General features: G+C 48.4%; 1 protein-coding gene across 7 annotated transcripts in view; it reads left to right on the top strand.

Moving 5' to 3' along the window:
• The window catches only part of OGDH (oxoglutarate dehydrogenase), a 90,947-nt gene extending 68,958 nt beyond the window's left edge, over positions 1-21,989 (top strand). For all 7 annotated transcript variants that reach the window (XM_012763381.2, XM_012763384.2, XM_012763379.2 and 4 more), the window contains 14 exons: positions 930-1,058; positions 10,325-10,504; positions 10,973-11,125; positions 11,903-12,005; positions 12,334-12,462; positions 12,781-12,931; positions 13,457-13,584; positions 13,690-13,868; positions 14,427-14,498; positions 15,174-15,302; positions 16,188-16,260; positions 20,058-20,221; positions 20,459-20,613; positions 20,779-21,989. In XM_012763381.2, the coding sequence (XP_012618835.1) occupies positions 930-1,058; positions 10,325-10,504; positions 10,973-11,125; positions 11,903-12,005; positions 12,334-12,462; positions 12,781-12,931; positions 13,457-13,584; positions 13,690-13,868; positions 14,427-14,498; positions 15,174-15,302; positions 16,188-16,260; positions 20,058-20,221; positions 20,459-20,613; positions 20,779-20,899 (1,866 nt within the window). In that variant the 3' untranslated portion in view covers positions 20,900-21,989. The remainder of the gene's footprint in view (positions 1-929; positions 1,059-10,324; positions 10,505-10,972; positions 11,126-11,902; positions 12,006-12,333; positions 12,463-12,780; positions 12,932-13,456; positions 13,585-13,689; positions 13,869-14,426; positions 14,499-15,173; positions 15,303-16,187; positions 16,261-20,057; positions 20,222-20,458; positions 20,614-20,778) is intronic.
• The last annotated feature ends 2,937 nt before the right edge of the window (positions 21,990-24,926 follow it).

Genomic DNA, 24,926 nt, shown 5'->3' with positions numbered 1-24,926 from the left:
ATGCCAGAAAGCAAGGAAGTGCTCCTGAATGATGGGGACCTGTCCAGAGGACACGGAAGGCTGCTGGAAGGAGCTGCCATGCCAGTGTTGGAATAATGTGAGCTTCAAAATAACCCACAATATTGATGAGTTACATACAAACTATTGAATAAAATAGGAACCATGAGTCCATATTAATATGGATAAACAAATGGAGCAGGAGGGAAAGTTCTTCATTGCAGAGAATGCCAACTAATAAATGCAGGTGTAACAGAAATCGGTGTTTGCCATCCGTCAGCCACCTGAGGGCCTGATTCTGGTGGAGTTGTCGGTGCTGAGGCTGGGGTGCAAGCTTGAGGAGGAACAGAAAATAAAGTTTCTCCCCACAAAATACTACCCCTGCACCCACTGCCAAGGAGAAAATAGCAAGTTACAGGGAGAATGGCAGACAGCAGCCTGCCCAGGTGACCAGCATTAACCTGAGCTCTAATGTGGTTTGTCCTTCTTGGGTGAGTCCCCAAGGCCTGTCACGGTGTGAAGAGGGGAAGACAGGGAGCTGCTCCTGGTTGGAGGAGCTGAAGAGATGTTGCAACTGGTGCCACCCATCCTACAGGGAGCCTGGGTGGATGGCTGAGTCAGTGCTGCTCTCCTGGAAGTCAGGGTCCAGGTGCTCATGTTGGAGAGCGACATGTGCTGTACCTCCTGTGCTCAAAACGGACAGTGATGGCAGCATCGCGGAGTGTGTGGGTGTGGAGAAGACACCAAGGCGCTAGCAGTTGGATTCAGGGGAGGGAGCCGGGGGTCCTTTGTACTCGTGCTTTCTTTCTATGTTTGAAATGATCTCAAAACAAATTATTTTTTGAAATAAATGATGACTCATTTCCTCTGTTTGCCTGTGGACTTGGTGATTAAGATATGTTGGATTTGGGGGTCTCCTTTGGTGTCTGCAGGTGATGTCCATCCTGCTGCACGGGGATGCTGCATTTGCTGGCCAGGGCATCGTCTACGAGACCTTTCACCTCAGCGACCTGCCGTCCTACACGACGCATGGCACTGTGCACGTGGTCGTCAACAACCAGGTACCTCACACCAGCCGGAGGGTTTGCTGCCTACGTGATTCTTACTTAGAGCAACATCTCTGAGTCCTTTAGCACATTCCTTGTTTTCTGATTATAAAAATATGTTATTTAAAAACTTGGACAACACAGAAAACTTTTTTTTTGAGACAGAGTTTCCCTGTGTTTCCTGGGCTAGAGTGCCATGGCATCAGCCTAGCTCATAGCAATCTCAAACTCCTGGGCTCCAGCAATCCTTCTGCCTCAGCTTCCTAAGTAGCTGGGGCTACAGGCATGCGCCACCATGCCCGGCTAATTTTTTCTATATATTTTTAGTTAGCCAATTAATTTCTTTCTATTTTTAGTAGAGACAGGGATCTCCCTCTTGCTCAGGCTGGTTTCAAACTCCTGACCTTGAGCAATCCTCCCGCCTCGGCCTCCCAGAGTGCTAGGATTATAGGTGTGAGCCACCTTGCCTGGCCTACTTTTTTTTTTTTTTTAAAGGGGAGAGATTTTCATTTCTTTGCTTAAGATGGTGTTACTGTTTTGCAATAGAATGTTTTCTTGTAGCCCAGCAGGCATGCAGACAGCTATTTTCCTTTTCTAAGAAACTGGGTTCTGTGTGCACAGCTTTATGTTCATGCTTATTTACCACAGTGTTTGCTTATGTCGTTACATACTCTTTTAGTAATATTAATAGAAATACCCATGATAGGTTGTTTCATAAAGTAGCCTTAGGATACTCATTTTCTTGTTTCTGATAATGCTGTGAGGAGTGTTTTTGTAAGTATTTCTGCCCACACTTGATAGTATCCCCTGTTATGCCTGTTGCGTCCTCCTGCCAGCCACACCTGAGGGTGCATCTCATCAGTGCACGTGAACTTCTGTAACAAATATTCCAAGCCCTTTAACTGTAAGTGCTGTGCTTGGCACCAGGCCAAGCAAGGGTGTGCCCCCCACCATCACAGAGCTGATAGTTTAGGGCAGGGCCCAGCGTCTCATAGACGAGCCCATGAGGGGAAGGGATCATGGGAGGTGGTGTGTGAGATGTTGAGTTAGTCAGCAAATGCCTTCTGAGAATTTGATGTGTATGTGGAGACACAAAGGTCAAGCAGGCAATGATGGGGGGCCCTGGATGGAGGCAGGAAAGAAGTCCCAGTGTCTGAGAGAGTGGACAAGGTCATGACAGCTAGTGGCAGTTCTCTCTCATATTGACCGTCAACTGGCTCCCAAAGAAAGCTCCAGTTGCCTTGGGAAGCCATTGGAGGGACTGACGTAAGGAAGTGACAGGATACTGGTTGATTATAATGATGATGTGTTGCTATATGCAGAATGGGTTAGAGGAGTACAGAGAAATAGATACAGCTGTCCCAGCAAGAAGCAGAGGAGAGGGGCCAGGCACAGTGGCTCACGCCTGTAATCCCAGCACTTTGGGAGGCTGACGCAGGAGGATAACTTGAGCTAAGACCAGCCTGAGAGCTGAGCAGCATAATAAGACCTCGTATCTACAAAAATTTTTTTGAAAATTAGCTAGATGTGATGGTGTGTGTCTGTAGTCCCAGCTACTCAGGCGGCTGAGGTAGGAAGATCACTTGGGCCCAGGAGTTAGAGGTTGGAGCAAGCTATGATCGGGCCACTGCACTGTAGCCTGGGCAACAGAGTGAGCCTGTGTCTACAAAAGGAAAAAAAAAGTAGAGAAAGAGAAGGGAAAATTTCAAGTAAATGTGATTACTGCATAGCAAACAAAATTTAAAAGATCAGATACTAAAAGAGGATAAGAACATTATCAACATATAACATATATACATTATAACATATTCATGACTGATACCATGGTACTCACTCTAGCCTGGGCAACAAAGCAAGACTGTGTCTCAAAAAAATAGTAATAATAATTTATTTGGGGTTTTTGGTTTTTGGGGGGGGTTTTTTGAGACAGAATCTCACTCTGTTTGCCTGGCTAGAATGCCATGGCATCAGCCTAGCTCACAGCAATCTCAAACTCCTGGACTCAAGCGATCCTCCTGCCTCAGCTTCCTGAGTAGCTGAGACTACTGGCATGCGCCACTATGCCAGCTAATTTTTTCTATACATTTTTAGTTGACCAATTAATTTTTTTTTCTATTTTTAGTAGAGATAGGGTCTTGCTCTTGCTTAGGCTGGTTTCTATCTCTTGACCTTGAGCAATCCTCCCGCCTCAGCCTCCCAGAGTGCTAGGATTACAGGCGTGAGCCACCGCACTCACCCCTAATTTATTTGTTTTTTTCTCTTGTTGCTTATGTTTTTGGTGTCCCATCTAAGAAGGCTTTGCCTAACCCAAGGTCACAAAGATTTACTTCATGTTTTCTTCTGAGAGTTTTGTAGTTTTAGCTCTTACATCTGTGATCCATTATGAGTTAATTTTTGTGCATGGTGCAAGGAAGGGTCCCAGTGGGACTTCATTCTTTTGCACGTGGGTACCAGCTGTCCCTACACCACAGTGGAAAAGACTGTTCTTTCCCCCATTAAATTGACGTGGCGTCATTCAACTTCTTGAATCTGTAGGTTACTTTTGACAAATGTGAAAAATTTTCAGATATTCATTTCAGTCATTATTTGTCCAACCCCACCTTCTCTCTCTCGTCTTTCTAGGACTCCAGTGACTGGAGTTAGGTCTTTTGTTATAGTCCTGATGCTCTGCATATTTTGATTTTTTTCATTCTATTTTGTCTCCATTTTTCAGCTTGGGTCATTTCTGTTGTTCTGTCTTTAAGTTCCTGATTCTTTCCTCTCTCCCCTACATGCTGCTATAAACCACCTCCACTGAGGGCCACCCCCCACCCCAGCTTTTTTATTTTTCGTTCCTTAAATTTCCATTTGGTTCTTTTTGCTATCTTCTGTTTCTTTGCTTGAAACTTTCTATTTTTGTTTTTGTTTTGGTCATATTCATAATTCTCCTGGAAACATTTTCATGGTGGCTGCTTTATAGCCTTTGTCATATAATTTTAACATCTGTGTCATCAGTGTTGGTCTCAGTTGATTGTTTTTTCTTATTCAAGCTGAAATTTTCCTGGTTGTTAGTATAACAAGTGATTTTCGAGTGAAACCGGGACATTTGAACTGGGCATTAACATTATTAGACTTGGAATCTTTAGTATCTTCTGTTATATAGCAGGCTCCTCTGCACATTTGTGCTGTGGGGTTGGGGGCACCGCATTGTCCCTGCAAGTGGTAGCCAGGGAAAGAACAGGTTCCTCTTTATTGTTCCCCATGTGGCCTCCTGCTGGGCACTCATGCAAGTTCCTGTTCTCTACTCAGCCTCCTCCAGTGCCACCTCATGCCATCGAGGTTTGAGGGCCTCCAGATGTAATCAACATCAGTCATGGCTCACGCCCCCCCATTCCCCGCCGGGCCTTTGCTGGGGCCAGTGAGGCCACAGTGTTTTCTGCCATATTTGGTTGCCGATGAGCAGTTATTGCCTAAACATTTCCTGTCTTGCTGTACTGCCTCTTCCCCGGTCCTTTGCCTGTGCCTGTTGGTGGAAGTTTGCAAGTTGCCCACTTCTCTAGCACTTGGTAGGGAACTGTCACCGTGTCATTCCTTGAACCTGAGGTCCCTAGCTGGTCTTCCTTCTTCTGTCCAACTTCGGAGTTTCATGTTTGCTTAGCATGTGATGTCTGCAGTTTTTAGCTTTACTTAGCAAGAGAAATAGGGAAAAGTACATCTACTCCACCTTCCAGAAGTGGAACTCCCTGTGGGAACTTTGTTAAACTATAAATTCAGATAAATATAGGATTGTTCAAGTTATCTGTTTATTCTTGAGTGAGCTCCAGTAATTTCAGGAAATTTGTCCATTTCCTTTAGGTTGTAGAATTTATGGGCATAAAGTTTATATTACCTCATTGGGATCTATAGGATCTGTAGTGATATCCCTTCTCAAATTCATGATATTTGGTAATTTGTGTCTTTTCTCTTTTTCTCGGTTAGTCTGGCTATAGATTCATCTTGTTTTCCCCAGGAATAGCCTTGGTCTCATTGCATTTCTGTTTTTATTTTCCTGTTTTCTATTTTACTGATTTCTGCTTTTTGTTATTCCTTTCCTTCTACTTAACTTTGAGTTTAATTTATGCTTCTCTCTCTAGTTTCTTACATCATTGTTTTGAAACCCTCCTTCTTTGTGATATACAATCATTTAATAACATTTGAAGTTAAAAATCACAATATAGGCAATTGCAGTGGCTCACACCTGTAATGCCAGCATTTTGGGAAGCTCAGGTGGAAGGATCACTTGAGGCCAGAAGGTCGTAACCAACTGGGTAACAGTAAGACCCTGTCTCTACAACAGAAGATTAAAGATTAGCCAAGTGTGGTGGCACATACCTGTAGTCCTAGCTACTCTGGAGGCTGAGCCAGAAGGATCACTGGAGCCCAGGAGTCAGAGATTACAGTGAACTATGATCACACCACTGCACTCCAGCCCTGTGACAAAGTGAGAACCTGTCTCAAAAAGCAAAACAAAACAAAAAACAGGCTGGGTGTGGTGGTTCACACCTATAATCCTAGCACTCTGGAAGGCTGAGTTGGGAGGATCACTGGAAGTCAGGAATTCAAGACCAGCCTGACCAAGGGCGAGACGCCGTCTCTGCTAACAATAGAAAAAATTAGCCAGGTGTGGTGGCACACACCTCTAGTCCTGGCTACTCTGGAGGCTGAGGCAGGAGGACGCTTGAGCCCAGGAGTGTGAGGTTACAGTGAGCTATGATGATGCCATGGCACTCTAGTCCAGGGCAACAGAGTGAGATCCTGTTTAAAAAAAAAACAACCTCACATTACAAGCTGTGGTGTGCACCTATAGTCCCAGCTACTTGGGAGGCTGAAGCAGGAGGATCACTTATGCCCTAGAGTTTGAGACCAGCCTGAGCGACACAGTGAGAACCAGTCTCTTAAGAAAAACAATCACATTACACAAATATAGTTCAGGGCCTTGGATTTGTTTAACTTCTTTTGACAGAAAGTCAAGTGTTTTTGGTTGAACATAAGTCAGACTGCATCTAGAGGAGAGTGTATTAGAATGGCACAGTGTCTGGAAAATATTCTATGAGGACTGACTGAGGAAGCTGGGCATGTGTAGCCCAAAAGGTAAAAGATTCCTGGGAAGCATGAGAGATATTTTCAAGCATAAATGATTTATGTAGCAAAGAATGTAATGTACAGAGTGAGCACCAATGGGTGGCAATTCCCAAGAAGCAGATTTTAGTTGAATGAAAGTAAGACCTTCCAAGAGTCAGACCTGTTCTAGCAGGGGAACTGGCTTCTCCAGAAGTTTTAGGTTCCTCCTTGAAACAACTCCTCCTCGGGACAACTAGTGAATAAGTAGATGAGCCTCCAGCCAGGGGTGGGAGGAGAAGCCTTTTAGTTCTAAGGTCCCTTTGGCTCCCAGACCAGCAGTTCCACTTTATGAGATTTTCCTACTAATCCACTCACTACCAAAAGTATACTAAGAGAGAGTACGTTGGTGGTATAGTAGGGAACATAGTTGCCTTCCAAAAGTATACTAAGAGGTGTTATTAATATACCTATGGGGGGAAAAAGTACAGTGCAGTATTTGGAATATACCTCCATCATCCGTGTGTATGTACACAACCACCTTGTGCTATGTAGACTAAGCCTGCATTGTATGTGTGTGTGCACACCCACCCATCTAGAGTACACCTCCATCGCACATGTGTACACACCCACCCATATACATACCTGTGCTAGAGTGCACCTCCATCATGCATGTGTGTGTACGCACCTATCCATATAGATACCTGTGCTAGTAAAGTTCACTTCCATCGTGTGTGTGTGTATGTGTACCCACTCATATGCATGAAGACACAGAAGCGTCTAACGGTGATGGATATTGGGGAGGGTAAGCTAGGGGCTGAGCTCTCAAGCTTTCAAAGCAGTATTCTTTTAGAAGTAAGGAATATTATGATCATTAACTTCCCATTATAGGCCCTTGTTTCTCTAAGTGCTCAGACCCACATAGGGAATGCTGGCCATAGTACCAGCTGAGATTGTTCAAGGCTCGCTCTCTTCTTTTTTTTTTTTTTTTTACAAATTTATCAATCAAGGCTCTCTTAAGTGTCAGACTCTGGTACCTCATTTTTTTAATGTTCTCATCACTGTCTCACTATTTCTGATCTTTTCTTTAGACAGTATGACAAGGTAGATTATTCAAAAGCCATTTAACTTAAATACAGAATTCTTACACCTCTCTAAGGACCATGGTTTTGCTATGTTTTTGGTTTTTTTTTCCTACCTCTTAACTGCTTTGACTCATTGCTCATGAGGTGGTGTGGGGTCAGTAAGATCTAAAGCAGGAGAGGAAATGGCTGCATAGCTGAGGCTCTTGTTTCTCTCAGAACATACTTAGAAATTCACCTTCAAGAAATCTCTCCTGGGTGATAGAGACAATAAATAAATAATCAATTGATCAGTGTCTTCTAAGGAAACAATCAGATGCTAAATATTTTTGTATGAGAATATTTGTCAAAACCATATTTGTTGGCCAGGTGTGGTGGCTCATGCCTATAATCCTAGCACTCTGTGAGTATAAGGTGGGAGGATCACTTGAGACTCAGGAGTTCAAGACCAGTTTGAGCAGGAGGAGACCCCATCCCTACTAAAAACAAGAAAATTAGTGCACACCTGTAGTCCCAGCTATACAGGAGGCTGAGGCAGGAGGATCACTTAAGCCCGGGAGTTTGAGGTTGCAGTGAGCTGTGGTGATGCCACTGTACTCTACTGGGGCGACAGAGCAACACTCTGTCTCAGAAAAAAAAAATGTGCTACCACAAAATTAGGAAACAAACTTATGTCCAACAACAAAAGAGTCTTTGCATAAAATTTGGCAATGCCTTAGGAAGTGATATTATGCAACCATTAAAAAGTTTAATATTCTAGGGAAATAGCCACAATGTGGTAAATAGAAAATGCAGGATATTCATATGCTGCTAGAAGGAGTGTAAGTAAAACAACCACTCTGGAGAACGATTTGGTAGTATTTAGAAACATTTACAATGCTCATGCCTATGGCTCAGTTTTCCCTTTCAGGGAGTAGACAGTAGATAAACTCAGTGTTTGCAGGAGAAAATTTATATAAGCATGTGTACAGTGACATGGTAACCACAAATTAACAACCTAAATGTCCATCAGCAGGAGAATGGATAAATACATCGTGCTATATATACTATTTAGTAGTTACATTTTATTACTAGGTTCTGCTAAAGGATCTAGAGCTGCACATTTCAACCTGGATAAATCATAAAAACAAATGTACAAAAGGCAAGTTGCAAAATATTTGTACAGTATATAGAGTATGATAATATATATAAGGAACATAAGGCTGGGCACGGTGGCTCACGCCTATAATCCTAGCATTCTGGGAGGCCAAGGCGGGCGGATTGCTGGAGGTCAGGAGTTCGAAACCAGCCTGAGCAAGAGCAAGACCCCGTCTCTACTATAAATAGAAAGAAATTAATTGGCCAACTAATAATATATATAGAAAAAATTAGCCGGGCATGGTGGCGCATGTCTGTAGTCCCAGCTACTCGGCAGGCTGAGGCAGCAGGATTGCTTGAGCCCAGGAGTTTGAGGTTGCTGTGAGCTAGGCTGACGCCATGGCATTCACTCTAGCCTGGGCAACAAAGTGAGACTCTGTGTCAAAAAAAAAAAAGGAACATAGACTGTATAGCAATATGGTTTAAAAACAGAAATACTCTCAAAAATGTTAATGCCATGAAAAACCAAAGAAGGGGGAATAGCCTTCCAGAATAACAGGGACTAGAGAGATGTGTCCTGGCCTAGAAACTGGACTGAAGGAAAGGAACATTATATGGATAATATTAGGACAGTGTGTGTGTGGACTGTGGATCAGTGATAATTATATAAATTATGTGAGGCTGAGTGCTGCACTCTGGCTAGACAAGGGGATGTCCTTGTTCCTAGCAGATAGTGATGGTCCACAACTGACTCTTAAATGGTTACGGAAAAAGGTAGGAGGAAGTGCATGCGTGGGAGAGAGACACAGAGAGAGAGAGAAGTGGTAAAGCGTGAATAATTAAAACAAAGGGATAAAATGTAAACAGTTGGTAAATCTAATTAAAGGCTGTATGGGAGTTCTTTGTAGTGAGTATTCTGTCAGCTTTCTCATGAGTTTGAAATTATATCAAAATTTAAGTTACCAGCAAGGCTCAGAAGATACTATATGCTGTTTATGGACACATGGTCAGGGACACCTGCTGTTTGGGCTCTACCTGTGACAGAAATGTATTATAAGAAAGGCCCAGAGGCCGGGCGCGGTGGCTCACGCCTGTAATCCTAGCACTCTGGGAGGCCGAGGCGGGTAGATTGCTCGAGGTCAGGAGTTCGAAATCAGCCTGAGCAAGAGCGAGACCCCGTCTCCACTATAAATAGAAAGAAATTAATTGGCCAACTAATATATATAGAAAAAATTAGCCGGGCATGGTGGCGCATGCCTGTAATCCCAGCTACTCGGGAGGCTGAGGCAGTAGGATTGCTTGAGCCCAGGAGATTGAGGTTGCTGTGAGCTAGGATGATGCCACGGCACTCACTCTAGCCTGGTCAACAAAGCGAGACTGTGTCTCAAAAAAAAAAAAGAAAAAGAAAGGCCCAGAAACAAATATGGTGAAACTGTTGAGATTTGTTCATGTTGAGTGATGGGCTCATGGGTGAGCAATGTAGTATTTATCATACTTTATATTTGAAATATTTCATAAAATATAATTTTAAATGCAGATTATAAAATATGACTATATAATTAAATTTTAGTACATCTAAGTGGTGGGGAGTGTTATGAAGCCTTAAAATTTTCTTTTCAAGGAAAATGTGCTCATGGTGTTAAATGAATAAAGTGCAAATATATAGAAATAATATTAGATCCTAAATTTTGAATATACATAAATATATTTACTTATTTATTTATATACATGTGCATTTAAAGAAAAATGTCTGGAGAGGAAAACATCAAAATATTTACTCAGTGGCCTATAGAATTATAGGTAACTTTAATTTTTGATACTGTCTCTTCTAAATTCTCTATGTTGAGCATATGTGAATTTTGTTTTCAGAATAGGAAAAATCAAATAAAACTTAAAGGAAAAAAAGGAGTTAAATAGCTACTTGGGGCACTTACTCAGAGTAGCCAAGTGGCAAGTGCAGGCCATGCCCAGCCCTGCCTTCCGCCCTCTCGTACCTGCACTGGCTATGCCAGGTACCATCTTGCCAGGCTGCCATGTTCCTTGTAGATCGGCTTCACCACAGACCCAAGGATGGCCCGCTCTTCCCCCTACCCCACCGATGTGGCCCGAGTGGTAAACGCCCCCATCTTCCACGTGAACTCAGATGACCCTGAAGCTGTCATGTACGTGTGCAAGGTGGCAGCTGAGTGGAGAAGCACCTTCCACAAGGATGTGGTCGTCGATTTGGTGAGTGACTGTAGGGACAGCGTATCCTGTGCTGAGCGTCTGGCCCAACCCTCTTGCCCTTGGTACCCTTGTGTTCTGAGGAAAGGAGCTTGACTCCATGAGTCACCGCAGGGATCTGTAGTGCCAGGCTTCACACAGGTATTTGTTTAGCTCAAGAGTATTCAGGCCAACACACACCAACGAATACTCCCCAGCCAGGGGCTGTGGTGGTGCAGAGAGCTGTCCCTGGGCTTGTCTGGCGCTGTCATGGGGCTGCTTGTGAATAGTTTCCCATTTATCTCATTTCCCATTTATATCAAATGTTTTATCTCATTTGATAGTCAAAGCAACTCTGCTCTGTGAAGGGGAGATAGATAGAATCCTAATTCTAGTGAAGGTAAACTGAGGCAGAGCAGGCACAGGGTGTGTTGTCATCACATGGGAGAGATGAGGCGGGTCTCTGACATCCTGTCTCGCTGTTTTGACCAGGTGTGTTACCGCCGCAACGGCCACAACGAGATGGACGAGCCCATGTTCACGCAGCCACTCATGTACAAGCAGATCCACAAGCAGAAGCCCGTGCTGCAGAAGTATGCTGAGCTGCTGGTGTCGCAGGGCGTGGTCAACCAGCCGGAGTATGAGGTACATCCCTGAGGCTCAATCCCACAGGCCTTCCTGGGGCTGGGGAGGACTAGAAAAGGCCAGCCACGGGGCTAGTTCTCACTTTTGCAGTTATGAGGATCCTAGTGAAAGCCTGTGAAATATTTACACCTACAGCATTTCAGCACTTAACTTTTTGGAGGGTCTGGGCTACCAAGATGCTTTGTAAAGGAGGTAGGCTAGAAGCAGTGTTTTGGGGAGAAGACGAGCTTGTTTTGGAGACAAGGTAGTGGCTGCCTAATAGTTTTTCTCAGTTGACACAAATTGTGCAGGGGTGAGCGGTAGGTGGAGGGGCCACCTTGGTAAAGGGCCTGGTGTAATCTGGATGGTGAGTGCTGGTTGGTTATGAGTGGGAAGGCCTGCGCAAGTGTGCCAGGGAAGGAGAGGAGATGGGGGCATGACGAGCCATGTCTGAAGCGTGGGAACAGAAGAAGGCCTAGGTCAGGACAAATGCTGGGGGTGGAGTGTGCTAGGAACCGTGAGAACTATATCAGTTCTCATTGAAAAACTATGGGGGGCGAGGGCACTCACACTCTGAGCAGGATCTTCACCCAGCACATGTGGGGAAGAAACTATTGGGAGTGAAGAGAATAATATACTTGGGCTTCTCGCCAATCTCAGAAAGGTTACACTGGGGAGGACTAGACCTGAAGGCTGGTGGCGTCTGAGACATTTTGCACTCGGGAGTGTGGGGTGTGGTGGTGTGCACAGCGATCGTGCGCGGTGCCCGTGACTGCTGTGTTGTGCCCAACCCTGCAGGAGGAAATCTCCAAGTACGATAAGATCTGTGAGGAAGCTTTTGCCAGATCCAAAGACGAGAAAATTTTGCACATCAAGCACTGGCTTGACTCTCCCTGGCCTGGTGAGTGAGGAAACGATGCCACAGATAAGCTCCTTTGTGAATCTGACGTAGCCATGACTCCTCTTCACGGAATAAAGCTCAGGCTCCCCTCTCTACCCCCATCATACACAGTTGTGTGCACCATTTCAGCAAAACCCCCTGTGGACCCTGGACTCAGACCCCTGGACTAATGCTATCTGGGGAACATGGACCAGGCTACGCTCTCACTCTGATTCTTCCCAAAATCATGTTCTGCCACAGTGTAGTCCCTGGAAAAGCAGAGCAGTTTCTCTGCAGCGTCTGCTTTTCTGAAGCAGGGGCCATGCCTCAGCGGTTCTTCCTCTCCCAGGCTTCTTCACCCTGGACGGGCAGCCCAGGAGCATGTCCTGCCCCTCCACCGGCCTGGCAGAGGATATTCTGAAGCACATTGGGAAGGTGGCCAGCTCCGTGCCCGTGGAGAACTTTACCATTCATGGAGGTAACAAGCTCTGTGCTGGCCTGTGCAAATGTTGGGGTGCAGGCCAGAGGCAACAACTCTCCGGGACTGTGCTTGGCACCTGTCTCGTGTCCTGTAGAAATTCTTTCCCTGCTGGTGGGGCCGCCTCTCTCACCCGCTCCCTTCAGCATGGTCCTACCTTGCCCAGTAGTAGAGACTGAGGTCACAGCTTTTCCATCGAATTGGGAATCCGCAAGCAGTGGGTGCAGAAGGCCGCTCGCCCCAGTAGCACACTGCGAAGTGAGGCGGCCACACACAGGCCTGGGCCTGTAGCGGCTGGTGAGAGCTGTGTTTCTGCAGGGCTGAGCCGGATCTTGAAAACTCGTGGGGAGCTGGTGAAGAACCGGACCGTGGACTGGGCTCTGGCTGAGTACATGGCGTTCGGCTCACTGCTAAAGGAGGGCATCCACATCCGGCTGAGCGGCCAGGATGTGGAACGCGGCACGTTCAGGTAATGCTCTGCACAGTTTTGTTTGACCTTCAAAGAGTAGGAGATGGGAAGGGAGGGGCTCTGACAGCGACAGGTTTCATACAGTTTTTCTGTAGACTCAGGGGGCGGGAGGCAGAGCTCAGGCAGTGATGTGAGCGATGGGGAGCGGCTGTAAATACAGATGAAGCTTCACTAGCTCGCCTGCACTCACCTCCTGCTGTGCGGCCCAGTTCCTAACAGGCCATGGACCAGTACCGGTCTACGGCCGGGGGGTTGGGAACCGAAGTTCTAGAAGACAGTTACTAAGTCCCATTTGTCTCAGGCTAAAAGTTCCTCTCTCTGATTTGCTCATCTCTTAAGGTTGATGGGTGCTTTAAGGATTTGGGTGCTCATCTTTTAAGACCTGGGTGGTGCCGAGCTCTGCAGCTGGCTGCCAGGTGGGAAGTGCAGGTCGCAGCAAGGGAGACCTGTACTCCATGCGGGGCTCCAGCACATTTGCTTGACAGGTCAGAGCTCCTGGTTATTATCTCTGTTGTCCTGCCCCAGCCACCGCCACCACGTGCTCCATGACCAGAATGTGGACAAGAGGATTTGCATCCCCATGAACCACCTTTGGCCCCATCAGGCCCCCTACACCGTGTGCAACAGCTCACTGTCTGAGTACGGTGTGCTGGGTGAGTGCCCGGAGCCCCTGCCACCAGGCCCCCTACCACCTACCCCCCTACCACCCACTGACTGGTGTCCTGGATGTGGCTTTCTCCTTCCTTTGTACCTTGCAGGCTTTGAGCTGGGCTTCGCTATGGCCAGTCCTAATGCCCTGGTCCTCTGGGAAGCCCAGTTTGGTGATTTCCACAACACTGCCCAGTGCATCATCGACCAGTTCATCTGCCCAGGACAAGCCAAGTGGGTGCGGCAGAATGGCATCGTACTGCTGCTACCCCATGGCATGGAGGGCATGGTGAGCCCCTGGCCCTTCCCTGCCAGACCTAGGACTTGGGAACAGTCTGTTTAGGACCCTGACCATAAAGACTAGCACCAGAGCCAGTGGCTCACACCAGAATTCTGAGGGCTCTGCCAGTGCTTCTCTCTCATCTGAGACGAGAATGTCATTTTGGAAGGGCAGACTAGCCCATCTGGATGTGGCCAGCATGCCCCATCCCTCCCCCACCCTGGATGAGAAGCTGGTAGTACTAATGGAGACCACCTAGATGTGCAGGCATCCACAGGACATTCGGCACCTGCTGCCAGCAGCCCAGCCTGCTCGGCTCCCTCACAGCCCCCACACCTTGTTTGGGGCTGTGCCACTCCAGGGCCCTTAGTGTGACACAGTTTTAAAAGTCTGGTATGGAATGAGGAGCCAAGCCCTTCCCTAGTGGGAAGGGGAAAGCATTGAATCCTGCTGTCAAGAAGACAGATAACCAGAAATGAGCAAGCTAGTTGAGAGGGAGGAACAGCAAATGCAGCAAATGTCAGCATGCAGGAGCTCCCAAACTGTAACTCGTGTGTCTGGTTCCAGGGCCCAGAACATTCCTCCGCCCGCCCAGAGCGGTTCCTGCAGATGTGCAATGATGACCCAGATGTCCTACCAGTGAGTAGAACAGGCCCTGCCCACCTGGCCAGCCCGGCCGCCCTCGGGGTGTCTGGCAGGAACCCTGGAGAGGAACGTTCTATCTGGAAGTCCTGAGGTGTCACACAGACCTTGTCTCTGCCCCCTTTCTCTAGCTGGGGAGCTCAAATGGGTGGACAAGTGTGGCCTGTAACTTCTGGTTTGCCCGAGACGAGAGGCTTCCCAGAGCATAGGAGAAAGTGCGGGGCTGTCTTTATTTGCTTCCTGCTGTTGCTGAAAGTGCACAGACTCCCCGTGAGCAGCTCATGAGCTCTTGGGGTGGATGCTGTGTGACTTGCCATTCAGGCAGATGCTGGAGGAGAGAACTTTGGGGTGTTTTTAATGAAACTTTAAGAGCTCAAGAAAAACTATTGGGAGTCAGTTTCTAAAGAGGATTAGAATAGGTTTTTGGTAGAACTTGAGTCTGTTAAAATAGCATCTGCTTCATGCTAGGCAATAGCTTTCGGAGAAGTAGTAGGGATTAATGGGACTGAGACTCTCCAGGGTGTGAGGCTGGCGAGCTCATTCTTACTAGTGTCTGCTCACATCTCCCGGTGAGTCAGGCACCTCAGGGTGTCTCCTGAGGCCCCTTTGCCCTAGACCCCAGAATTTTCAGTGCTGCTACCTGGCCTCTGGCCATTTCCTTCCTTGCTGCAGGACCTTGAAGAAGCTAACTTCGACATCAATCAGCTGTATGACTGCAATTGGGTTGTTGTCAACTGCTCCACCCCTGGCAACTTCTTCCACGTGCTACGACGCCAGATCTTGCTGCCCTTCCGGAAGCCGGTCAGTGGCAGGGCCTCTCTTGGTCAAACGAGGCCTAGCCCTGCTCTGTTGGCACAGGGAAGGGCTCCTCTGAGCACCTCTTGCTTGGTGTTGGCTAGGTGGCACCCACAAGGGGAGTGTAGAGAGAACATAGCACTGGGGAGCCAGGCCTCCTCTTCCTCCTGCTGCTGCGGCCAGGGAACTGCATGTTCTCTTCCCCCAAGCTGGACCCTCGCGTGCTGCTAAGCACCACACGCAGAGTGTTCGGCTGAGCTCTAGAAGAAGGCGAACTCTGGTGGAGCCCAAGGGAGTAGAGTCCCTAGGCAGCAACTCCCTAGCTAAGTGTTGAAGGGTGAGTAGAAATTGGTTAGAGGTGTAAGTGGGAAAACTGCACAGGAAGCAGGGAGTAGGGGCAAGGGTCCAGGGAGAGTGCCCTACTGCCCTGGGATGCTGCGGGGTGGGAGCACAGGACTCAGCTTAGCAACTCCATGTGTCCCCTGCAGCCTGAGGACCCACAGGGCAGAACAGCCCTGGTGTCACCTGGTACTGGCTTTGTCACAGCCTTGGATAGGCTGTAGGTACCTGTGCTCTGGGACTGCTAAGAAGAGACTCAGGGCTCTTTCCTGGGTATGAGAGGCAGGGGGTGGGGTGCAGGGTATTTGGAGCAGGCTGGGATGGCCCCTGGAGGGAGTGGATGCCCGGCTGAGGGGAGGTGAGCAGCAGGGAAATTGACATTCTCTCTTCCTCCTCCTGCCTCTTCTGACATAAGGCTCCTGTTGAGAGCTGGGAGGGCAGGTCTCTGTGTTCTATGTCCTGAAGATCAACGCTTGGACAGTCCCTTGCTTTTGCCCTTCTTTCTGAAATTAGAACCCCTTCTTATCATGAACCTGTTGTTCTATATTTCAGTTAATTATCTTCACCCCGAAGTCCCTGCTGCGCCACCCTGAGGCCAGAACCAGCTTTGATGAGATGCTTCCAGGTGGGTGTGGGGGAGATGGGCATTTCCTTGGGGAAATGGTGGGTTTGGGGGTTCTCTGCTGCTGCCCTGTGATGTGTGTGGGGCAGATACTTGTGAATATCACCATGGCTTTGCCACAGTTTTGGTGGTGGTGCCAAGACCCGTGATACCAGATATGGAAGGTCACAGCTTACATGCAAGTTGATCAAATGTCATGCCTCACATCCAATCCCAGGGCTGCCGCCTCTCGCATGTGAGCGTCCCAGGACTCCGTCAGAGGCAGGGATGCGAGGCTGAGATTGAGAGTAGTGCCCTGTCTGTGGCCTCCTCCAACAGGCGAGTGGCAGCTCCCCCGTACCTCCAAGGCAGAGGAAAAGACACTGGGGGCAGGCCCTGCCTGGTAAACGGCCAGCTGTGCCTGTGCAGAGCTAGGCCTGTGGCAGTGAGATTGCCACGTGGGCAGCGGAGTGCAGGTGCCGACACAGCCTTCAGTGCCCGAGCAACATCCCGGGCTCACAGGGCCCAGGAACCTGCGTCCTCCCAGCTGCCAAGTCCCCTTTAATCTTCTGTCTAGGTAAACCCTGTTTTGTTTGGGGGTTTTTTCCTATTTTTTTTTTTTTGATTGTGGTAAAATTCAAAACATAAAATTTACTGTTTTTAACCTTTCTTTTTTTTTGAGACAGGGTCTCATTCTGTCTCCCAGGCTGGAGTGCAGTGGCATCATCATAGCTCACAGCAACCTCAAACTCCTGGGCTCAAGCAATCCTCCTGCCTCAGCCTGCCAAGCAGCTGGGACTACAGGAGCATACTGCTGCCCTGCTAATTTTTCTGTTTTTTGTAGAGACAGAGTCTCGCCATGACTCTCAGGCTGGTCTCAAACTACTAGCCTCAAGCAGTCCTCTTGCCTCAGCCTCTCAGAATGCTAGGATTACCAGGCATGAGCCACCATGCCCAGCCTTTAGCCGTTTTTAAATGTATAGTTCAGTGACTCATGAAGTACATTCACAGTGTTATGCAACCATCACCACCATTGATCTGCAGAACTCTTTTCATCTTGAAAAACTGAAACTCTGTCCCCATTAAACACTGACTCCCTGTTCCCCTCCCCCCAACCCCTGGCAACCACCATTCTATTTTCTGTCTCTGTGAATTTGACTACTCTAGGGACCTCATATAAGTGGAATCATATAATATATATTTCTCCTTTGTGGATGGCTTATTTTACTTACCATAATGTCTACAAGGGCCATCCTTTTTGTAGTTTGTGTCAGAATTTCTTTTTAAGACTGAATAATATTCCATTATATGTATATATCACATTTTGCTTATCCATTCATCCATAGATGGGCACTTGTTTTGCTTCCACATTTTTGCTATTGTGAATTATGCTGCTGTGATCATGAGTATACAAATATCTCTTCAAGTCCCGGTTTTCAATTCTTTTGGGTATGTACCCAGAAGTGGGATTGCTGGACCATATGGTAATTCTATTTTTAATTTTTTGAGGAACTGCCCAACTTTTCCACAGTGGCTGCATCATTTTACATCCCACCTACAGTGCACAAGGGTTCCAACATCTCTGCATCCTCATCAGCACTTACTATTTTCTGAATTTTTTAATAGTGGCCATCTTAATGGCTGTCAAATGGCATTTCATTGTGATTTTGATTTACATTTAGTCATTAGCAGCATTGAGCTTCTTTTCATGTGCACGTCAGCCATTTGGAGATTATATATATATATATATATATTCTTTAGAGAACTAGTCTATTCAAATCCTTTGCTTCAGCAACCTCAAACTCCTGGGCTCAAGCGATCCTCCTGCCTCAGCCTCCTGAGTAGCTGGGACTACAGGCATGTGCCACCATGTCCGGCTAATGTTTTCTATTTTTGGTAGAGACGGAGTCTCTCTCTTGCTCAGGCTGGTCTCGAACTCCTGAGCTCAAAGGATCCACCCACCCAGAGTGCTAGGATTACAGGCCTGAGCCACCACACCCGGCCTCCTTTGCCTATATTTTAATCTGGTTGGTTGTTTTTTTATTGTTGAGTCTTAAGATTTCTCTGCCTAATCTAGATATTAATCCCTTTCTGATTCATGATTTGCAAATATTTTCTCCCATTCTGTGGGTTTTTATTCTGTTGATAGTGTCTTTTGATGTACAAGGTTTTAATTTTCATGAAGTCTAGTTGGTCTGTTCTTTCTTTAGGTTGCCTATGCCTTTGGTGTTATATCTAAGAAATCATTGCCAAATCAAAAGAGTTTTATTGTTTTGGGTCTTACATTTAGGTCTTTGACCCATTTTGAGTTAATTTTTGCATATGTTACTAGGTAAGGGGTCTAAATTTCATTCTTTTGCGTGTGGATATCCAGTTTCCCCAGCACTGTTTGTCTGAAAGACTAACCTTTCCCCATTGAGTGGTCTTGGTAGCCCTGTCAAAAATGATTTGACCATCTATATGAGGGTTTATATCTGGGCTGTCTATTGATTTCATTGGCCTCTATGTCCCTCTTTACGCCAGTATCATACTTTTTTTTTTTTTTTAAGCCTCTAAACATTTGGCATTTATCATACTATTTTGATTACTATAACTTTGTAATAAGTTTTGAAATCAGGAAGTATGATTCCTCTTTGTTTTGCTTTCTCAAAATTATTTTGGTTATTTGCAGTCCCTTGAGTTTCTATGTAAATTATTGGATAAACTATCCTATTTCTGCGAAAAACATCATTGGAATGTTCATAGAGATTACACTGAATCTGTAGATTGCTTTGGGTAGTATTGATATCTTATTAATGAGTTTTCTAATCTTTGAACACAGTATCTGCTCACATTTATTTCTGTCTTTTTCTTTCAGCAGTGTAATTTTATAGTTTTCATTGCACAAGTCTTTCACCTCCTTGGTTAAATTAAGTATTTTATACTTTTTGATGCTATTATAAATGGAATTGTTTTTTAATTTCCTTTTCACATTGTTACTGTATAGAAATGCAACTGATTTTTGTATGTTGAGTTTTGCACTGTGCTACTTTGCTGAATTTATTGCTTCCAACAGTTTTTTATATGATCTTTAGGGTTTTCTACATACAAGATCATATCACCTGTAAACAGATAATTTTACTTCTTCATTTTCAATTTTGGTGCCTTTTATTTCTTTTTCTTGCCTAATTGCTCTGGCTAGAACTTTCAGTACTATATTGAATAGAAGTGGCCAGAATGTGCACTTTAGCCTTGTTCCTGGTCTTAAAGGGAAACCTTTCAGTGTTTCACCACTGACCATACTGTTAGCCGTGGGTTTTCATATAAGGCCTTTATCATGTTGAGATCGTTTCCTTTTATTCCTAGTTTGTTGAGAGTTTTCATGTAGACAGTGTTCCATTGTTTTCATGAACCCCAGCCCTAGCCTTAGTTAGCTGAATATTTTCTCTGATAGTGTTGAAAGTTTTTATATCTGTAAAATCATGAGTAGTATAAATGGAGTAGAGATGGAATGTTTTAATTTACTTACTTGTCCCCAAAGTCTGAGACAAGCCATTTTGGAGAATAACCTAATGTTACTTGATATCCAATGTGGGTGTCTGCTGTGTTTATGTCATATCATGTGGTTTGCAAAGCACTCTAGGTCTGGGCAGATACATGGGCATCAGAGGCTGGGTGAGGGGGAAGCATCTCTCACCCTCAAAAACTACATGTCCTGGCAGCAGCATGTGGCATAGTCCTGTCTCTTGGGACCCGCCACTCACACACAGTGGGACAGGTCCTAGATTGCTCTCAGCCATGTCCCTGAGAGAATCAGCCTGGCCATGGGAACTCTCTTGTAGGAACCCACTTCCAGCGAGTGATCTCAGAAGATGGCCCCGCAGCTCAGAACCCAGGAAATGTCAAGAGGCTTCTCTTCTGCACTGGCAAGGTGTACTACGACCTCACTCGAGAGCGCAAAGCACGGGACATGGTGGAGCAGGTGGCCATCACAAGGATTGAGCAGGTGAGGGCAGGTGGCATGGCAGCCAGGTGCTGATATTCCTCCTGCAGGGTGTTGGAGTCTGGTCTTCACAGAACCTCCAGAACATCATCGACTGAGGGGGGGTGTCCCAGGTCCCTGACCTTCCTCGCCTGGAGCAGCCACCATGAGACTGCCCTTCTGGAACACCAGCCTCCCTTTGCTTGGCCTCATCAGCCCTCTGAATGTCCCCCTCTTGACCTGACCCCTTCTGTCTCCTAGCTATCACCATTCCCCTTTGACCTCCTGCTGAAGGAAGTACAAAAGTACCCCAACGCTGAGCTAGCCTGGTGCCAGGAGGAGCACAAGAACCAAGGCTACTATGACTATGTGAAGCCAAGACTTCGGACCACCATCGGCCGTGCCAAGCCCGTCTGGTGAGGCCTTGGTCCCTGCCGGGGAGGTTGTGGGACCTCAGGCCAGTGGATCATTATTGGGACACATGCAAGAGAGAGATGAGACCAGGCCCACTCGGTGGCCATTGCCCTTACTGCTCCCTTTCTCTTCCTCCCTCCCTCTCTCTCTCTGTCTCTGTCTCTCAGGTATGCTGGCCGGGAGCCAGCGGCTGCTCCAGCCACCGGCAATAAGAAGACCCACCTGACAGAGCTGCAGCGCCTCCTGGACACAGCCTTCGACCTGGACGCCTTCAAGAACTTCTCGTAGAGCTGCTAGGGTTGTTTGGGCTGCTGCCCTCTTCACATCCATGACTGCCCCTCGCTTCTCAACTAAATAGTGCCTCAGCGCCGCCCACACCTCTGCCCTTGTTGCTGTGCCGCTCACCCTCCCCCTGCTCTTGTAGGACTTAGGCTGTTGCCCCTCGAGTGCTTGGCTGCCCACAGGCCACACGCTGCCAGGCTGTGCTGACTTCCATCAAGCTGAGCAGCTCTGTAGAGGCAGTGAGGAGCAGGAAGAGCAAAGGGAGCCCTACAGGATGTCTTTGGGGAGGGTCAGCTCTGGCCATGACCATCCCCATCTGCATCACTCCCTGGGTCGGAACTAGGCCTTGTGTGGCTTCCCAGTGTGCTGGCAACCTTGTCACCCAGCAAGGCACAGGCTCTTGTATTTGAGGCTAGGGTAGTTTCATCCTGGGGCCAAGCCTTAGAATCCACAGAGGAGTCTGGAGTGAGATCTAGCCATATGTAGAGAGGTTTATAGAACGGGCCTCAGCTATGGAGTGAACTGAAGACAACATGAGGCAGCTGGCAGGAGAGAGCCTTGGCCTGACTTGGCACAGAGAGGGCGGGTTTGGTCTCTGCAGCATCCATTTTTTTGTTGCCCCTTCAAAGATCCCCGGCTCTGTGTGGGGGCCAGGCATGCCCCGTAGCCCCACCTGGGGCTGGGCAGCACCTGGAGCCCACAAGGTCTGTGTGGCCAGGAAGCCTTGCTGGGGTCCCCACAGCCAGGGCACTCGCTGCTCTGTCTTGGTCCTGCTGACCTTCCACCTCCACCCACCTCCTTCTGTGGCCTCCCCCTCCTCCCACACCACCAACACTCTTCTTCCCCTCTGCTGTTTCCCTTTAACCCAATGGAGACTTTCTCATGCATCATTTTCTTTGCTGTGCCAAAGCAGGTCAGAAGAGGGACAGGAGGGGCAGGGGTGAGGGACAGGCTGTGGCCAAGGGGCCAGCTGCACTTCATCCGTCACTTTGACCTTCACAGGGACAGATCTGATTTATTTATTTTGGTTAAAAAAAAAAGGACAAAAACAACATTACATTGCATTGGCTTGACCCATAAACTAAGTTATCCATGGGCCTGTCTGCAGCGTCTTTCTGTCTGTTCCGCCTTCTCCCTTCCTAACCTGCCTGGGCAGCCAGACCGTCCTCATTGGACGGGGGAGCGATGATCACCACCTTCCTGCTGTGCAACGTGCCCCAGCCCAGCGCCGCCCCCACGCCACAGCCCTCTGCTCTCTGTCACGGGGAGCAGCCATTGTCATAAACATGGCAGCGGCTGCCTGGGCCACCAGGGTGCATTCGGGTGCAGCCTTGTTCCTGAGCAATCCCTGCTCTTGGGTCCTCTTCCCCACTCCACCTTGAAAAAACAGTACGGTGCACTCTGCCTCCATGTTTGAGGTTTGAGCCAACATGCCTGTGGGCTCACCCTAATGACACACTTGTTAGTTGGTATCCCCCAAAGCCTAAGCAACTCTCCCAACCTGGAGATGAGACCTCCATGCCAACATGTGCCCTCGGTGCTCTCTGGCCAAGAGCCATTGTCTTCATCCCTCAAGCCAGGCACTGACCTCTTGGGGAGTTGGCCAGTCCCACCCCAGAGAAAGAGCTCAGGGCCCCCTGAGCCCCCACCCGGCTCTCTAGGCAGCACCTACCTGGGTTTTATTCCTAGTTTGCCAGCCAGTGCCAGGCAGAGCAGGTCCTGGGCTCAGACACTCCTGTATGTGTCTGCCCGTGACCAGCGCACACCTCCCTGCACCTGACACAGTCTGCCCGGGTAGGTGGCTTAGAGCTTCTTGGAAACTGCCATTTGCCTGGAGAGGCTTTTGGCCGAGTCCTGCTCAGAGAAGGGAGCGCAAGCCATCAGCTTCCTCCACTGTCCAGCTCGCCTGGCATCCAGGTGGTGAGCCAGGGCTTTATTGTTTCACCACAGTCCAGAGGCCTTTTAGAAAGGTGGCCTCTGGGTGCGCTGCTTTGCTGGAAGCTGGGACTTGCCTCTAATGCTTCTGGGCTGGCCAGAGGCAGAACATCCGGTGAGCAGAGCCCAGACAGGTCCTGAGGGCAGGGAACACTTCCCAGAGAGTGGATGAGTTAGTTCCTGAAGCAGCTCAGCAAGGTGACCCTTATGTCACCACCCACAGGCCCTTCTGGTGACAATTGTGACTACAGGGATAGGCATGGCTCATCTGGAAGCTGTTGAAGTAGGTGGAGGTCTCAGTAAGTCTGCATGCAAGTCTGCAGCCCTGAGCACCTGTGAGGAGAACGGGGCCTTGTAAAGGCTCTGGAAAGATGGGGACAAAGACCACACTGGACCAGATGCCACTGCCGGCTGGGATTTTAGTGCTAAGTGGCTCACACATTATCATACAAGTGCTTCCCTGGTTGGTTTTGTTCAGCTTCAGTTTATTTTCCTAGAATTGGAGAAGAACAGTTGTTAGAAGGAAGCTCCGCGCTGTCTAGGGAGCATCCTGTGTGTTTAGACGAGACTCCAGTGGGTCCGGAGCAGTGTGAGCGAGTGTGTGAACAGAACAGCAGCGTGGTGTCAGCTGATGGCCCAGGGTAGCGTCACGGATTTAGTGTGTGTGGCGTGAGATGTGGCACCAACCCCCCTCCACACCCGTCTCCCTGCGCCCACTGGGCTCTTTGGGTGAGCTGAAGGGAAATGCAAACTTGTTTTTAGGATGAGGAGACCTGGTCCCACTGGTTGGTGATTGGGAGCAAAGCGGCTCAGTCCCTTGTGACTCCCCCAAGGCTCTTGAGTTGTTCAGAGTGGGACAGGGTAGACAGGGGCATCAAGAACCTGCCCAAGCCATGTTACTGTCGGGCGAGACCAGAGTCCAGGCTTGACGTGGCTTCCTTTGCTTTTCTGGATATAAAGGACCCGAAATACCTGAGTGAGATAAGTCAGCGATTGTCAGCGTGCTCTGCCCGGGAGGGAGCTTCGTGTGGTCTGAGCCATCACTCCGTCGCTGTGTTTGTGCAAAGGCACCCACACCTGAGGAAGAGGCTGCCGGGCCCCCTGGGGTGATGAGGGGCCTCCGCCTGGATTTCCTTCCCCCCCCCCCCGCAGGAACAGGGACTTGAGTAACCCCCTGTGCTCCTTCCGTCCTCCCTGCGCTGGGGCAGTGAACTCCCCCTTGGGCAGCATTCAGCTGGGATTGGACTGAACACAGGAGAAAATTTCTCTGTTTAGGATTCCATGGTCCTCCAACTAGTGAGTCTCCATGCAGGGACCCCACTCAGGGTCCCCCACTCTGCTGGCTCCAGTGTCCACTCTCACACCTGGCTTGCTCAGTCCCTGAAATAAATCATCAAAGACTTTAGTGAATCAGAGCCCGAGCCACAGGTCTCCTCCAGGGCCCCTTCAGGGGCTGCCCTGCTCACCACCCCCCATGGCCTGTTCCAGGTCCCCCACAGCCTCAGGCTTCTTCACAGACCCCTCCTCCCTATGTCCTCACCCCTCCCACCCCAGCCCATGGTTGGGGGGCCTACAAGGCCCCAGGATGCCATGGGAACTTCTGTTAACCCCCAGGTACCCGGGTCTACCCAGGCCCTGATCAGAGGTTTTCTCCTGTCCCCAGGGCTCTGTCCATTGGCATGAGGGAGAGCTTGTCAGCCGTGGGAACTCAGACCCTGTCTCCTCTCCAGCCTTCCCCAGCACATAGCTGGAATCCTGGCCTGCCCTTGGGGACCCTTGGCCTGCACACGCTGGTCTGAGTCACTGCCCAGCCCCAGGGGTGGGGCCCAGTTCCTCTGTGCAGAGACTTCTGTCTCACTTCCCAGGTGCTTCCTGTACCACCCCCACCCCAACCCCAGTCCTGAAGTTTCACCTTAACAGTTCAGCACCTAACATCAATGGAGGGTCTGGGCTGTGGATCAAGGTACAGTTTTGCATAGTTTCGGAGTCAGCAAGGCCACAGCGCCCCCCATCTGTCACCGCCAGAGGCCAGGGACGAAGTGCAAACAACTTCATGACCAGGTTGGCATGTTCAAAGGCCCTGGTGGTCCGTGGAAGC

This window comes from Microcebus murinus, chromosome 9 (genome assembly GCF_040939455.1).
Source record: "Microcebus murinus isolate Inina chromosome 9, M.murinus_Inina_mat1.0, whole genome shotgun sequence".
NCBI classification, from domain to species: Eukaryota; Metazoa; Chordata; class Mammalia; order Primates; family Cheirogaleidae; genus Microcebus; species Microcebus murinus.
Note: the sequence above shows the minus strand (reverse complement) of the source record. Positions and strands in the feature narration are given on the sequence as shown.